Source organism: Haliotis cracherodii, unplaced genomic scaffold (genome assembly GCF_022045235.1).
Source record: "Haliotis cracherodii isolate W230 unplaced genomic scaffold, xgHalCrac1.p SCAF_11, whole genome shotgun sequence".
Classification (NCBI taxonomy): Eukaryota; Metazoa; Mollusca; class Gastropoda; order Lepetellida; family Haliotidae; genus Haliotis; species Haliotis cracherodii.
In genome coordinates this window covers 42,313,174-42,327,561 of record NW_027266266.1, presented here as the reverse complement: position 1 = coordinate 42,327,561, position 14,388 = coordinate 42,313,174, and the positions used below count along the sequence as shown (strand labels likewise).

Genomic DNA, 14,388 nt, shown 5'->3' with positions numbered 1-14,388 from the left:
TCTGTCTTCCAAATTGCTGCACTTCAGACGAGTGCGCCACCCTGCCGCCAAATGTTAACTGCATGGATATGGAACATCAGATGAAGGTATCGCCGTCAAATGTAATTACAGGGCTATTGAAAGTTACAATACCCGACCACGATAACCAGAGAGGTGTTATCAAAATGTTTAGTTTGCCACGGCTAAATATTCATTTCCTTTGAAAAGCTTTGGAAGAAGTTTCCTTAATTATTGCATTGCCCACAATTTAACGATAATGTCTGACACAGACGAGTGGGGTAGGGGAAGCCATACTTGGTAAAGACGTACATACATCTGTTAGTTTGTTCCTTTATTGTTTAACGCCGCAGTCAGCAATATTCCAGCTATATGAGGCGCCGCAATTCGCTGTGCAGAGTTGCGTCCCTTGGGCATGCCAGAAACCTATGATTGTGGGTCCCAATCCCGGTTCGCCCCGAATATGTTTCTAGGTTTGTCAGCACCATACCCGTGCCCGTGGGTTTCACCGAAGTGGTAAACGTCTGAGACCTGCATCACTTCGGGCTTTCCTCCCACATTAAGCTAACACGCCGTGATATAACTGTTTTTCAGTTAAAAGCAGCGTTAAACCCAACTCACTCACTCACTCGCTTCAGATATATGACCGTATGTCATGTAAATAATCGACTCTGGACCAGACTATATCTTCAACAACCCATGCTTGCCGTAAAAGGCGACTATGCTTGTCGTAAGAGATGACTGAGGGGATCGGGTGGTCAGGCTCGTGGTTGATGATGCATGTAATCGTATCCCAATTGCGTGGATCGATGCTCATGATATTAATCAGTGGATTGTCTGGTCCAGACTCGATTATTTACAGACCGCCGTCATATAGCTTAAATATTGTTGAGTGCAGCGTTAAACAACAAACAAAACAAACAAACATAAAATGTTGCTGGATCATTTTTTATAGATGATGCTGTTATTAACCCCTTATTATCTATTCTGTCCAATTATGCAAGTCCTACTGTGTCGACTTATGTACTATTCATGCTATTTAGGTAGTATAGATTGTGTACTCTGCCCCTTGACGGTGTTTTGGACAGTAAAATATCTTTAATCTTATTGTATAGTACTGGACGCGTTCTATTCCAGAATCTTACACGAAGGGGGCGTTATTATGTTAGTCTGGGAACTTCGGCACGATACTAATGTATATTAGCTTTACGTTATTTCTGGGACGTCCTTTTAATCGCTCTATCGTTCTCTGAACTTTACCAATATATCAGCGTAGTGACTGACCTTAACGCTTTTTTATTCAACATAACAGCAATACTTCTGCCATCTTGATTAGGTTAGATGAGTCCGTCGGTCCCAGATGACTGATATGTTGAAAGTTCAATGAGCTGGTCCAGGGAGCAGTCTGTGTGTTCTTCGGGAACTACACAAACAACACGCACATGGTGTACTGACAGATTTAATTACACGATGCTCCCGAAGGCGTGACCTCTAACTGTGAAATACGTTGAGGATTACTTTGATGCGAAGGAAATGGCTTCTCAGAACAAAATATGTCTTTAGGTGAACATGAGTGTTTGTTCGATGTTCAGTGTTTGTACATGTAAACATGGAAGACTAGAAGCAGGATAACAGCAACAACAACAACAACAACAACAACAACAACAACAATGGAGTTTCGAGTTGAACGCTCGCAATAAAGTCAAAGCCACAAATACTTATGCTGTACCCGTCATTTCGTATTCTTTTGGTGGTGTTGATTGGACGAAACAAGAAATTCGGGGTATTGACACCCTCACTCAAAGAATCATGTCAGACAATAGATCCTCAATCGCTTATATTTACCAATCATATTGGGAGGACGTGGTTTGATTAAAGTGGAGGCTCTGCATGATAGAATTGAATTGTGCACTTAAGCACACATTTATTTGTCTGATGGTCCTCTTGTGACCACTGCATAGGTTTGTGTGCAGTGTTTTGAGAAGATCAGCAACCCTGCAGAGTCCTTCGCTTGGATGAAGTCGGCTGGCCTGAAAAGAGAAACAGAAGGCTCTCTGTTTGCTGCTCAGGACCAGTCACTTCCCACTCGAAACCGTCAATGTGTGATTTTGCATCAAAATGTAAATAAGAAATGTAGATTAGGCAATGAATTTAATGAGACTGTCCAACACATTGTCAGTGGATGCCCAGTTTTGGCACAAACACTGTTTCTAAAGCGACAGGATTGTGTAGCTCGATCATTTTATTACCGTCTTCGTCATGCTTTTGGTTTTCACACAGAGGTCCATCCATGGCACGACCCGGAATATGTAGAGGGCGTTATGGAAAATGATAAATACAAAATTCTTGGGAATAGGCCCGTTTACAACCTCAGACGTATTCAGGTCAACAAACCTGATCTTGTCTTTTTTGATAAATCCAATGAAATCATTTACATTATTGAATTTTCTGTCCCACATGTGACTGACACGCTTTCGAAATGTTACAATTGCATCCCAAGTACCAAGTTGTCCCCATTGTTCTCGGTGCCTTAGGTTTGGTACCTCCCAATCTGTTGACTGACATTGGGAGAGTACCCGGGTTTGCTACCAGGAAAACAGCGCTTCTGACAATCTGGGTAATGCAGAAGCCTGCAGTGTTGGGGAGTCTTCACATTCTCCGAAAAGTTCTGGGTGGGTTCGACTAGGCAGGGCATCCTGGGAGAAGTCCCATTCGCTGTCTGGGCTGCATGGGATACCATGTTGCAGTCAGAGCATGCAGTCTGCGAACCGACTAGTCCTTGTTTTATCCCCTCTGTACCGAGAGCCAGGCAGGGAAACAACATGTACCGTCTTTTGGTATATAACGCGGCCGAGGATCGAACCACCGACCTTCTGCTCTCTGGGCAGACATTTTACCATCCAGACCGCTTTTTGGTTACACTTTTTCTGCACCAGGAATAAGTATAAAATATGGTTTGGAACGTGTTCACTTGTACAATGCGTATGTACGCTTCTTTATGCAGTGGTTCATTCACATAAAAGCGATGGGCAAGAAGGGGTTCACGTGGTTCACACGTGTCGAATCAAACGAGAGTGTTCAGGTTTTACTGCTCGAAAACTCAAGCAACGTTCTTACGACACATGGCGGTTTCTATGTTTGTTGTTTAACATCTTACTACCCAAGTCCTGCTTTTTACGGAGGTTTTGCTGAATGAATCACTTCCTTTATACCGTTCACAGAATTCATGTCAACGTTTCGGCAGCGACCGTGACCTACACGTGTTGTCAAGATATATCATTTCAACTCATTCCATCGTATTAAGATTTTTCATCTCACACCGCATTTGTGGTCTAGTGGATAGAGCGTCAGCCCAGAGAGCTTTGGTTCGATCCCCAGCTGTGTTATACGAAAATGTTTCAAAAGAAGGCAGTTTCTATTACACTGCCTGGCGCTTGGCACGAAGTGAATAAAACAAGGACTGGTCGGTATCCATGTTAAACTGTGGCATGGTATCTCAGTAGGCCGTGAACCGCCTCCGTGGTCTTGTGGTAGAGCGTCCATCCGGAGAGCGGAAGGTCCAGCGTTCGATCCCGGGCCGCGTCATACAAAACGACGTTAAAAGATTGTACTTGTTGTTACCCTGTCTGGCGCTCGGCATTAAGGGGCTAAAACAAGGACTGGTCGGCTCGGAGTCAGTATACTGTGTCTGAGTTGGGTATTCATGTTAAACTGCGGCATGGTATCTCAGTGAGCTAGCAGTATAAATCGGCATCAGTCCGGACTAGTACAAGCAGCCACACACACACATACACGTCGCTATATAAGTGCAATAATCTTGGACGCGACGTTAAACCCAATTTCACCTCACCAGTGGGCCGTGAAGATCCGGAATAGAATAGGTCTTCAGCAGGCGACAAACGGGATCGGGTGGTCAGGCCACTTGGTGGATGTATGTCATCGTAGCTCAATTGCGTAGATCGATGCACGTGGTGTCAATCACTGGATTGTCTGGTCCAGACTCGATTGTTTACATGTAGCTGGAATATTACATGTAGCTGGAGTGCCGCATTTAACAAGAAAAACCAAACAAACACTGGGCCAGCACTATAAAACAGCCGTAAGTCTGGACTAGTGCGAGCACACAAGCGCGTCGCCATGAAGTGCAATTATCTTGAACACGACCAACCCCATTTCACCCCATCTTTTCATCTCCCTTCACCTGTGCAGCTGTAGACAATATCGTACAGGCAGTTCCAGCCTTTGGTGTTTACATTTCACATTTTATTAGGTACAATCGAGCATGATCTTTCTATCAAGATTTCAAAGAGCGTTATACTATTCTTGCTCAGAAGTTGTTTGATCAAGGTCACAACATTCAAAGCCAAAGTAAAACTTTCAAGAAGTTTTATGGTAGACATATGGAGGACATTTCCCAATTTGACGCATCAGTGAAAAGAAAGATGTCAGATGCAATTCCCTTTTTTGATTTGCACCACGTATTCCCGAGTTTTTGTGTGTGTTTTTTCAGGTGAATACTTGATTTGCCTTTGCATGTGTTAGTGGCGTGTGCCACTGGTTGGGCAGCGTACGCTGACCTTTTCGCGAACACCTGGCGTCATCACTATTTGATAGTGAACACATGCTCATGATATAGTCGGAATTGTACTATCGACTCTAGCAGACATTTCTTTTGATTATAGAAAGGGTTTTGTCGCTTTTATTTAACATAGTCGCTTAATTTGATTTTATGAGTGTTTCCGTCACTTCAGGTTTCGCATAAAGGGTTGTTATTTTACGAGGGATTCTTGAACAAGCGAAACAGATGAAGCGCTAGTAATTTTAGATAAGTGAGGAACCCTTAAAACATTGTGCCTTTTGTATTTTGAATACCAACATCTAGGAGGTAAGATTTGGTGATGGTGTGTTTTCAGTTGAGCAGTGAACTGGAGGCTGCAGTGGGACCCTGTTATTCAAGTCCCAGACTTCCAGATGAGAATGGGCATGAAGAGAAACTTCAGTAAAAAGGATTACTCATTACACTCATTGATATTAACTTCTGAAATAACCCCACACCTTATCTTGACTGTCACTCATTGTTTGGGCTTCAGCCTGATGTGGGTGCTTCAGGCTCACGTGAGCAATACATTGGAATGTTATGGGTCAGCTAACACAGGGAAAAGGTCAATCTATCTTACTCAGAAACTTTAATGGAAGTTATGTAAAGAATAAACACAGAAGTCTTCACTGAGAATGTAAGAAGCAAGAAGATCTTTCCTATCCTCTTGATCTCCAGTGTCAGCTTTGCATTGAGAGATCCTTCCCACCCTGTCAAACTCCAGTGTATTAAGAGATCCTTTTCAATCTGTTGATCTCTGGTGGCAGCTAAGCAGTGCTTGATTGGTCAGTTGCATTATGCCAGTCAGCAATAGTCTAGCAATATCAGCAACCTACAAACAAGAAAGACTGGGCCAGACAGGCAAGTGGTTGACTCAAACAATGTCCCAGGCCATCTGGGAACAATGACACCAAGCACCCAAGACAAGCTGGGGACCTAATCTTTCTCCAGTTCCCACTACAGGGTGAGTGCTTGAGAAAGTGAATGGTGACAAGTAGCCTTCCATCTACCGGGGACCTCCTCCGTGGTCTAGTGGTAGAGCGTCCACCTGGAGAGCAGGTCTGGGGTTCAATCCCCGGCCGCGTCATACCAAAAGACATTAAAAGATGGTACTTGTTGTTACCCTGTCTGGCGTTTGGCATTAAGGGTCTAAAACAAGGACTGGCCAGCTTAGAGTCAGTATACTGTTAAACTGCGGCATGGTACCTCAGTGAGCTAGCACTTTAAATCGGCATCAGTCCGGACTATACTACTCAAAATTTGATAAGGATCGTAGATATTTTCCTAATAAAAAAACAAAATAACTGCATAACTGGCAATATTGTGTTCAAGTGAAATCAAAAACGTCTCCAACACACGTGCACGTGCATTTCATGCCATGGGAAATGCGTTTCACATCACAGTTCATGCTTTTGCTACCATTGCACGATTTCCAATCAGGCAACCGTGTCTGATTCATTCTGAAACTGTAAACTCAATTGAGTGTTTACACTACGTTTATCTACGCAATGCCCCCTCAACGTGTAAGGCGTCCCCTGACGACAGAAGAACTGGGCAGATGTATTGGAATGCTTGATGCTGGCTATTCACAACATGACGTTGCCAATGCACTAAACGTCAGCCAGAGCGTTGTAAGCAGGGCCTGGTCCCGACAGCAAAATTTTGGTACAGCAGCACACCGACATGGGGGTGGTCGTCAGAGGTTGACAACCCAACGCCAAGATCATTTTGTGGCTCTTCAGGCACGACGTCATCCCTTCTGGACAGCAACCAGCCTACGTAACGACCTCCTGAACGCCTCGGGGGTGAATGTGTCCACTCGGACGATACGGAATCGTCTTCACAATGCAGGTCTCTACTCGAGAAGGGCATGTGTCCGAATCCCCCTGACTGTTCGACACCGGCGGGAGCGATCGGAATGGGCTGAAGATCATGTCACTTGGACTTTACAGACAGGAGGCAGCGGGTGTGGCGACGACAACGTGAACGTTTCCATGATGCCAACATCAGTGAACATGACCGTTATGGTGGTGGTTCCATCATGGTCTGGGGTGGAATCAACAGAGATGGAAGGACAGATCTTCATGTCCTGGAGAGAGGATCAATGACGGGGTTGAGGTACCGGGATGAGATCCTCGATGTGTACGTCAGACCCTACGCTGGTGCTGTTGGCCCTGAGTTCATCCTGATGGATGATAACGCCCGTCCTCATCGCGCCAGGGTGGTTGAGCAGTACCTTGAGCAGGAGACAATTGTCCGCATGGATTGGCCAGCGCGCTCGCCGGACTGGAACCCGATTGAGCATGTCTGGAACATGCTGCAGGTTGCCCTTTCACGCCGTAGAGCACAACCCACGACTTTGGCAGAGCTCGGACATGCCCTCGTGGAAGAGTGGAACAACCTTCCCATTGGGAACATCCGGGTGCTTATTGACAGCGTATCTCGACGTTGTCAGGCCGTCATTGATGCAAGGGGAGGTCATACTCGATATAGACACTTCATCGACTAAGTGTAATGATGGACTATCCCTCATAACTGTGTAATTCTTTCTCTTGTTTGCTGTTAACATTTTTTAATGAAATGCCTTTTGGTGTTTGCAGATTTCAAACATTCCATATTGATACAAGTTCATGCCGTTCATGAATTTTTATTCATAACATGATTAAACACGTTTCTGAGTCAGAGTCATGTCTTTTGTTATGTTCGTGGTAACTTACACACATATCACCTAGTGATCCTTATCAAATTTTGAGTAGTATAGTATAAGCAGCCACACACACACACACACAAGTGCAATGATATTGGACGCGACCTTAAACCCCATTTTACCTCACCCCATCTACAGGGTCATTGGCAAAAATCCTTACTTTTGAGGTACATACTACTAGTTTCATGCAAATATTGTCCTTTCGTTATTTGCAATGTCTCTATGCTAAGTTGAAAACAATACAAAAAGACCTGAGGTACATACTGGCGTCATGTAAGCAATTTGAGGTGAGGTGAAATGGAGATATGCACTAATATGGTGATGTGCATGCGCATGAACATGTACATGTGCATGCTCACTTGTACAAGTCCTAGTCCGGACTCATGCCGGTTTTATAGTGCTAGCCCGTGGAGTTTAACATGAACATCCGACTCAGACACAGTATACTGACTCTGAGCCGACCAGTCCTTGTTTTATCCCCTAATGCGAGTGCCAAGCAGGGTAACAACAAGTACCATCTTTTGGTATGATGCGGTTGGGGGTCGAAACCCTGACTTTCCTCTACCCGGGCTGACACTCTATCCACTAGACCACTGAGGCAGTAATGTAATTTGAAGTACACAATGACACTTGAACATTAAAAGAAGACACAACAAAGGTTGTATGAAAAAAGAGTCATTTTAATTCACAATGTATAGATGCATACAAAATGTTCAAAATGCATTACAAAGTTCTGAACAAAACCTAATTGAGGAAAATAGTGAAAACAAGCACAGATATAGTTGTGAACAGGTACAATATATCCACGTAGGCTGCAGAGGGAACACTAGCACATATACATAACATCCACGCCAGACGAGACGGAACTCCTGGCAAGATATCGTCACAAACACCGGCTCCTTCCTGGACCCTTCACAATCATACAAACACCATTGTGTATTCCATGGTCCTGTGTGTAACATTGTCATACACTGTGTACCCTGATCCAGCACAGAAGCTAGTGAGCCATTATGAGAGATTTGATTAATGTGTTTAGTTTGTTTTCATACTATTACAATACAATTGTGAACTATGTCACTCTGTAGGGGTAAACTTATTACCAGAACTCATGCAGATTTGGTAACCCTTCAACTGGATCATGATAGCGGTCCACCACTTCATGTAATTGGCACACGGTCAACATACAGACTGTTTTAGGCCAGCCTCGTTATTCAGCCACATTATGATGAAACATCCACGGCATCTCCAAACAGTCACTGGAACCCTACACTTCAAAGGGACTACGTATGCTCTGGACAGTCTGATACAAGACATTCAAGATGTCACCATGTCTGAGTGAGTGAGTAATGTTTTACGCCGCTTTTAGCAATATTCCAGCAATGTCATGGCGGGGGACACCAGAAATTGGCTTCACACATTGTACCCATGTCGGGAATCGAACGTGACAAGTGAACGCTTTAACCACTAGGCTACCCGACCGCCCCTCACCATGTCTCTGAAAGCTCAAATAAACGCAGACATCAAGTAGTGATTACATTAGCTTGACAGATCTAGCTTGTGGAGCATAGTCCCTCTTGATTTTTTTCAGTTTGTCTTCCACCTTCCATGAAACAAGACACAATGTCCGGAATGAGTGGAACTCACTTCTCAAGTGTCATCATATTTCCCCCCACGGACCGTCACGACTCAAGAGCAGTGGCATGTGTCTACGTTACGTATATGAGAAATACTCGTTTTGGTGCATCACACTTCTGTCCCAAAGCACCAATTTGATTGACTATCCGTGATGAGTTTGTGTCCAGATGCGTCTGTACAGCCGTCACACAAAGCCCCTAGCTGGAGGTAACAGTGTGATGATCTACAATACATAAGTCTACATCCACTGTAGGTTGTGATACATGGTGACTATATATGAGGATAAATAGCAAGCCATGGCAATCAGGGTGATCACGTAGCTTGTTAGCACAGCACTTTCACTTACTTGTTAACGAGAAAATAATTCAACATTTTAGACCACGGCAGAACTCGATTATCCACATATATCTTCATTCAATTATGATAAATATCCTGGATCTTTTTGCCAATACAGCTCCGTTTTGAGTGACAATGTTATAAATAGCCATCCTATCAAAGCGCTAACATTACTACCCTGGTCAATGGATCAGTAAGCACTGGATTTTCATTCTCAGAGACCCAACCCAAGAGAAATGGAGACGGCAACATCACTCCCAACACAAAGAAGCCAAGGATTTCTGGGTTGGAAATTAACACTTGCCAGCTAGCCCGGGGCTAATACAAATGCCTGTGGGCTAGTACAAAATTTCTAATTTCCCCATTGTTTTAACATTACAAGGGCATTTTATCCTTACCCAGCCTAGTAAAGCTTTTCAGTTAGTTCTAAGCCTGCATATCAAACTAAAATGGAGTCACTACATTTGATAACCATGCTGATGATAGTCATTATGAGCAAACATTCACAACAGGTAAAATGGCTTAAAGAGAAAATAACTGGTGTACTGCACTTTGGACCAATACTGTGAAAGTAAATAATGCCACAAAAAGCACCTCTCCATTGACAGCACTAGACTTGATGTCATGAAAATATCAAACGATGACCATAGCACATGAAAACACTTCAGGCGGCGATCAAAAAGCTAAAATGTTCAAACATTTGGAATGTACCTATTTTGGCACTTTTAATATTTCGTTGGGTCCACAAAATCATGAATGTTTTTGAAAGATGTTCCGCTTCCATGATGGAACTGATTATTCACATTTAACAGTGTAAGAGCAATGACAGTTTGACCACAGGGTCAGTTTCACAAGAGGATTGTGTGTCAGCTTACATAAGCAAAAAAGAAAATAATTGAAATTTGCAGAAAACATTAATATATACACAAGGATACACAATTTTCTGAAATATTCAAATTAATAATTACAGTTATCACAAACTGTAGCAAGAACAAATTAACAGCATGTGTTTACACTTAAAACATTTAGGGAATTTGGAAACCTAAGTAAAACGTAGAAAACAAATTAATCCATGAAAACAATAAATATTCTACATTTAAGATTATTTGATTGAGAATACTTGCATATTCTTGTTAATGTAGTTATTGAAATCAATTTTGATACACAGATAAAACATTCTGGTATGAAGGCTTGCACACAAGATAATTAAGCTTTTGAAATTCATATCCCAGAATTATGAATTAAAGCCATCTTAGCCAGGAAGACTGTTGGATGTGCATGCGGTTACAATCTCATTAAAATCATATCTAAGTTCTCGCTGCCGTTAAACAAAGATCTGAGGACATCCCATTACGGGTCACATCAGAACGATCTTTCGCGAACTTTGACCGACGACTGAAACAACTAACAAGAAGTCAACATCAGCCAATTAAAAAGCAGCTTTCACGACCTTACGGCACTCGTTTCAACCTGGCGACTTCCATTTCAGACTACACTTGAAAAATATGTTGACACAGTTCTCGATTAATTTTTTGTAAAACTGAACAAACAAACATTCTGGAATGTCTAATATATGGTTGAGATTGTATGGCAGTGCTTCCCATTACTGTGCAATGCCTCCGCCATTCAAGTGTTTATCCCACAGAAGAGAGACATAGACGATAATTTTGACGGAATCAGTCGTACTGTCATTCGGTTGTTAACGTTTTCGAGGTTGCATGATTAGAAAACACATTCTGACTCTCACTTTCATGACCTGGTAAGCGACGCTTTGATTGGTCGGATGAAAGGTCGTTCTGATGGGACCCTTAAAGGGATGTCCACTTTTAATGAGATTGATGCGGTTATTACCCAGTCCAGACTGACAGGCTATTCAGTCATGAGCAATACAATATTGGGTGTGCACCACGCCTGATGCTTGTCATCATGAATACCATTCACATCTCTCCATCCTTTTGGCATATACTATCAGTGGTTGAAAAGTAACAAATTTGGATCCATTACATTGGAAAAAGTAACAATAATATAACTCCTATTTCTAGACCAACTCTTGTGTGTAAACATTCAATAGGTATTCAATATATATAATATATAATTCAATGTCATCATGGCCACGATCCTGAACAATTATTTAAATGCTGTTGTGATGAATTTAATATCTTGTGTCAGGACAAGCATGAAAACAATTTGTGATACATTTTATTGCCAAATGGGTTTTTCAACTCGTCAGTTATAAAAAACATAATTGCTAGGTCCCTTTTTAGTATTATAGGATTTGTTGATAATTACATATTAATGGATCCAAGTTTGTGCATAAATTTACTTGCTAGTCATGTTTCCCTGACAAGTCGATATGTACATTCAGATTTTAAATAGTTCACTATTTGTGATTCAGTAATGGAAATTCAAACGAGTATTTCAGTTTGGATTTCTATTTTTGTTGTTGGTAGATATGTAAATAAGCACAAGTTCATCAGCCGTCAACACATGGATATTATTCAGCACATTGTTCACACGTCGACATAAGTGCAAATATGAACATGTTTGTGACGACGCTGCGTATGTTCGTACAGCATTAGAATGACATACAGTTTGTTAATAATTGCACTTAACAACACTCATGGAATTCTACAAAAGAAAATACTGAAAGTTGGTTCAGACAGAGAAACATGTAGAATGTGTGTTGAAATGTAACACTCGAGACTTGACTAGCCAACTGGTTGATGAGAGAGTTTGATTGGTCAGTGATGAGGATGACGGCATGATCTGACCAATCACAGGTCTTCGTATTACTGTTCATGTAAGATAAAAGCTGGCCCTGAAAGTGATAAAAGAAAGGATAAGACATAGGGACTAAGACTTATCTGCCAAATATTATTTGAGTAGCACCAAAAGTTAAGCCATGTTGATGCTTTACAATACATTCCCTTATCCCTGCACTCGGCAATATTCCAGCTACATGACAGTGGTCTGTAAATAACTGAGTCTGGATGAGACAATCCAGTGACTGACATGAGCATCGATCCACACAATTGGGATATGATGACATGCATCAACAAAGTCAGCAAGCCTGACCACCTGATCCCATTAGTCGCCTCTTTTGGCAAGCATTGGTTGCTGAAGACCTATTCAACCCTGAATATTCACGGTTCCAATGTTAAAGAGGTAACGTCGGTATTTGAAATTGGGAAACAGGGAATTTGTGAAAAAAGTGCTTCTAAATAAATATTTGTTTTCGCAATAATGCAGTCATCAGGAAGATCATGGTCTAACATCCGAATATTTGTATATTGTTTAACGGTGCACTCAGATATATCCCATCTATATGATAGCGGTCTGTAAATAATTGAGCCTGGACCAGCAATGGTTGCTGTAGTCCAATTCAAACACGGATCATCACATGGTTCATTTTCTGGTGCTGTTAGGAGTTGGGAGTGAGTAGTGTTAAATTTCTATTAAAAAATTTATTTCAGTCATATCACCTTGTGTCAGCTCAAAATGGGTCAAAAGAGGCACAAGTCAGAAACAAAGTTTTGATGGCAGGACCCCGGAGGATATGCTAGTCCTCTGTACACACCTGAGAACCAGCGTCAGTTACACGTCGTGGGACTTGACGTCGCCATTCTGCTGCGGCGCCCCCTTCTGCGACTCCATTTCCTTCTGCATCTTCTGGATCATCTCCTGCATGCGACGGATCTGAGGACACAGGACAGGTGAGGTGAGGACACAGGACAGGTGAGGTGAGGACAAAGGACAGGTGAGGTGAGGACACAGGACAGGTGAGGTGAGGACACAGGACAGGTGAGGTGAGGACAAAGGACAGGTGAGGTGAGGACAGGTGAGGTGAGGACACAGGACAGGTGAGGTGAGGACACAGCACAGGTGAGGTGAGGACACAGGACAGGTGAGGTGAGGACACAACACAGGTGAGGTGAGGACACAGGACAGGTGAGGTGAGGACAAAGGACAGGTGAGGTTTGTTGATTGTTTCAAGTCACCCCTCAACATATTGATTGTTTCAAGTCAACCCTCAGAACTCCACAATGTATTGATTGTTTCAAGTCAACCCTCAGATCTACACAACTTATTGATTGTTTCAAGTCAACCCTCAGAACTCCACAATGTATTGATTGTTTCAAGTCAACCCTCAGAACTCCACAATGTATTGATTGTTTCAAGTCACCCCTCAGAACTCCACAATGTATTGATTGTTTCAAGTCACCCCTCAGAACTCCACAATGTATTGATTGTTTCAAGTCAACCCTCAGATCTACACAACTTATTGATTGTTTCAAGTCACCCCTCAGAACTCCACAATGTATTGATTGTTTCAAGTCAACCCTCAGATCTCCACAATGTATTGATTGTTTCAAGTCAACCCTCAGATCTCCACAATGTATTGATTTTGTTTCAAGTCAACCCTCAGATCTAAACAACTTATTGATTGTTTCAAGTCACCCCTCAAATCTACACAAATTATTGATTGTTTCAAGTCACCCCTCAGATGTACACAACTTATTGATTGTTTCAAGTCACTCCTCAGAACTCCACAATGTATTGATTGTTTCAAGTCACCCCTCAGATCTACACAACTTATTGATTGTTTCAAGTCACCCCTCAGATCTACACAACTTATTGACTGTTTCAAGTCACTCCTCAGAACTACACAATGTACAGATTGTTTCAAGATAAAACTTACCTCCGCCTCCTTCTCAGACAACTGCTTCTCTCGGTCAGAAAAGTCTTTCTCTTGGCTTTCAGGTCTGCGTGATTTGCTGAAATAATACAACACTATAAAACAGACATGCTCATTTTGACATGACCCATTGGTGTTATCTCCCGAGCAGCTTATGAAAGCAAGTGTATCATGCATAGGTGATATTACTAGCCATGCCAATCTATTTCTCAAACTAGAAATAATCACAAAACCAAAAATTCAGTTAATATGCTGAACAAGCTCTAATTCCAATAAATTAATTCATTTAAATAAAACCGTAACTTAAAATATATATTGATACTGGTATTGGAGATATTTATTTGGGTAAGAGTAAGTGAGTAGGGTTTAAAGTCGTTTTGAACTGTATTCCAGTTAAGTCACGGCTTGTCAGCTTAATGT

The 14,388-nt window shown here is 42.2% G+C and overlaps 1 protein-coding gene across 7 annotated transcripts in view; it reads right to left on the bottom strand.

Moving 5' to 3' along the window:
• Positions 1-7,966: 7,966 nt before the first annotated feature.
• The window catches only part of LOC139456520 (septin-2-like), a 129,278-nt gene continuing 122,856 nt past the window's right edge, over positions 7,967-14,388 (bottom strand). For 6 of the 7 annotated variants that reach the window (XM_071238279.1, XM_071238276.1, XM_071238280.1 and 3 more), the window contains 3 exons: positions 13,972-14,047; positions 12,850-12,968; positions 7,967-12,090 (listed from right to left, as the gene is read on the bottom strand). In XM_071238279.1, the coding sequence (XP_071094380.1) occupies positions 12,867-12,968; positions 13,972-14,047 (178 nt within the window). In that variant the 3' untranslated portion in view covers positions 7,967-12,090; positions 12,850-12,866. The remainder of the gene's footprint in view (positions 12,091-12,849; positions 12,969-13,971; positions 14,048-14,388) is intronic. The other variant, XM_071238277.1, reaches the window with a different exon arrangement.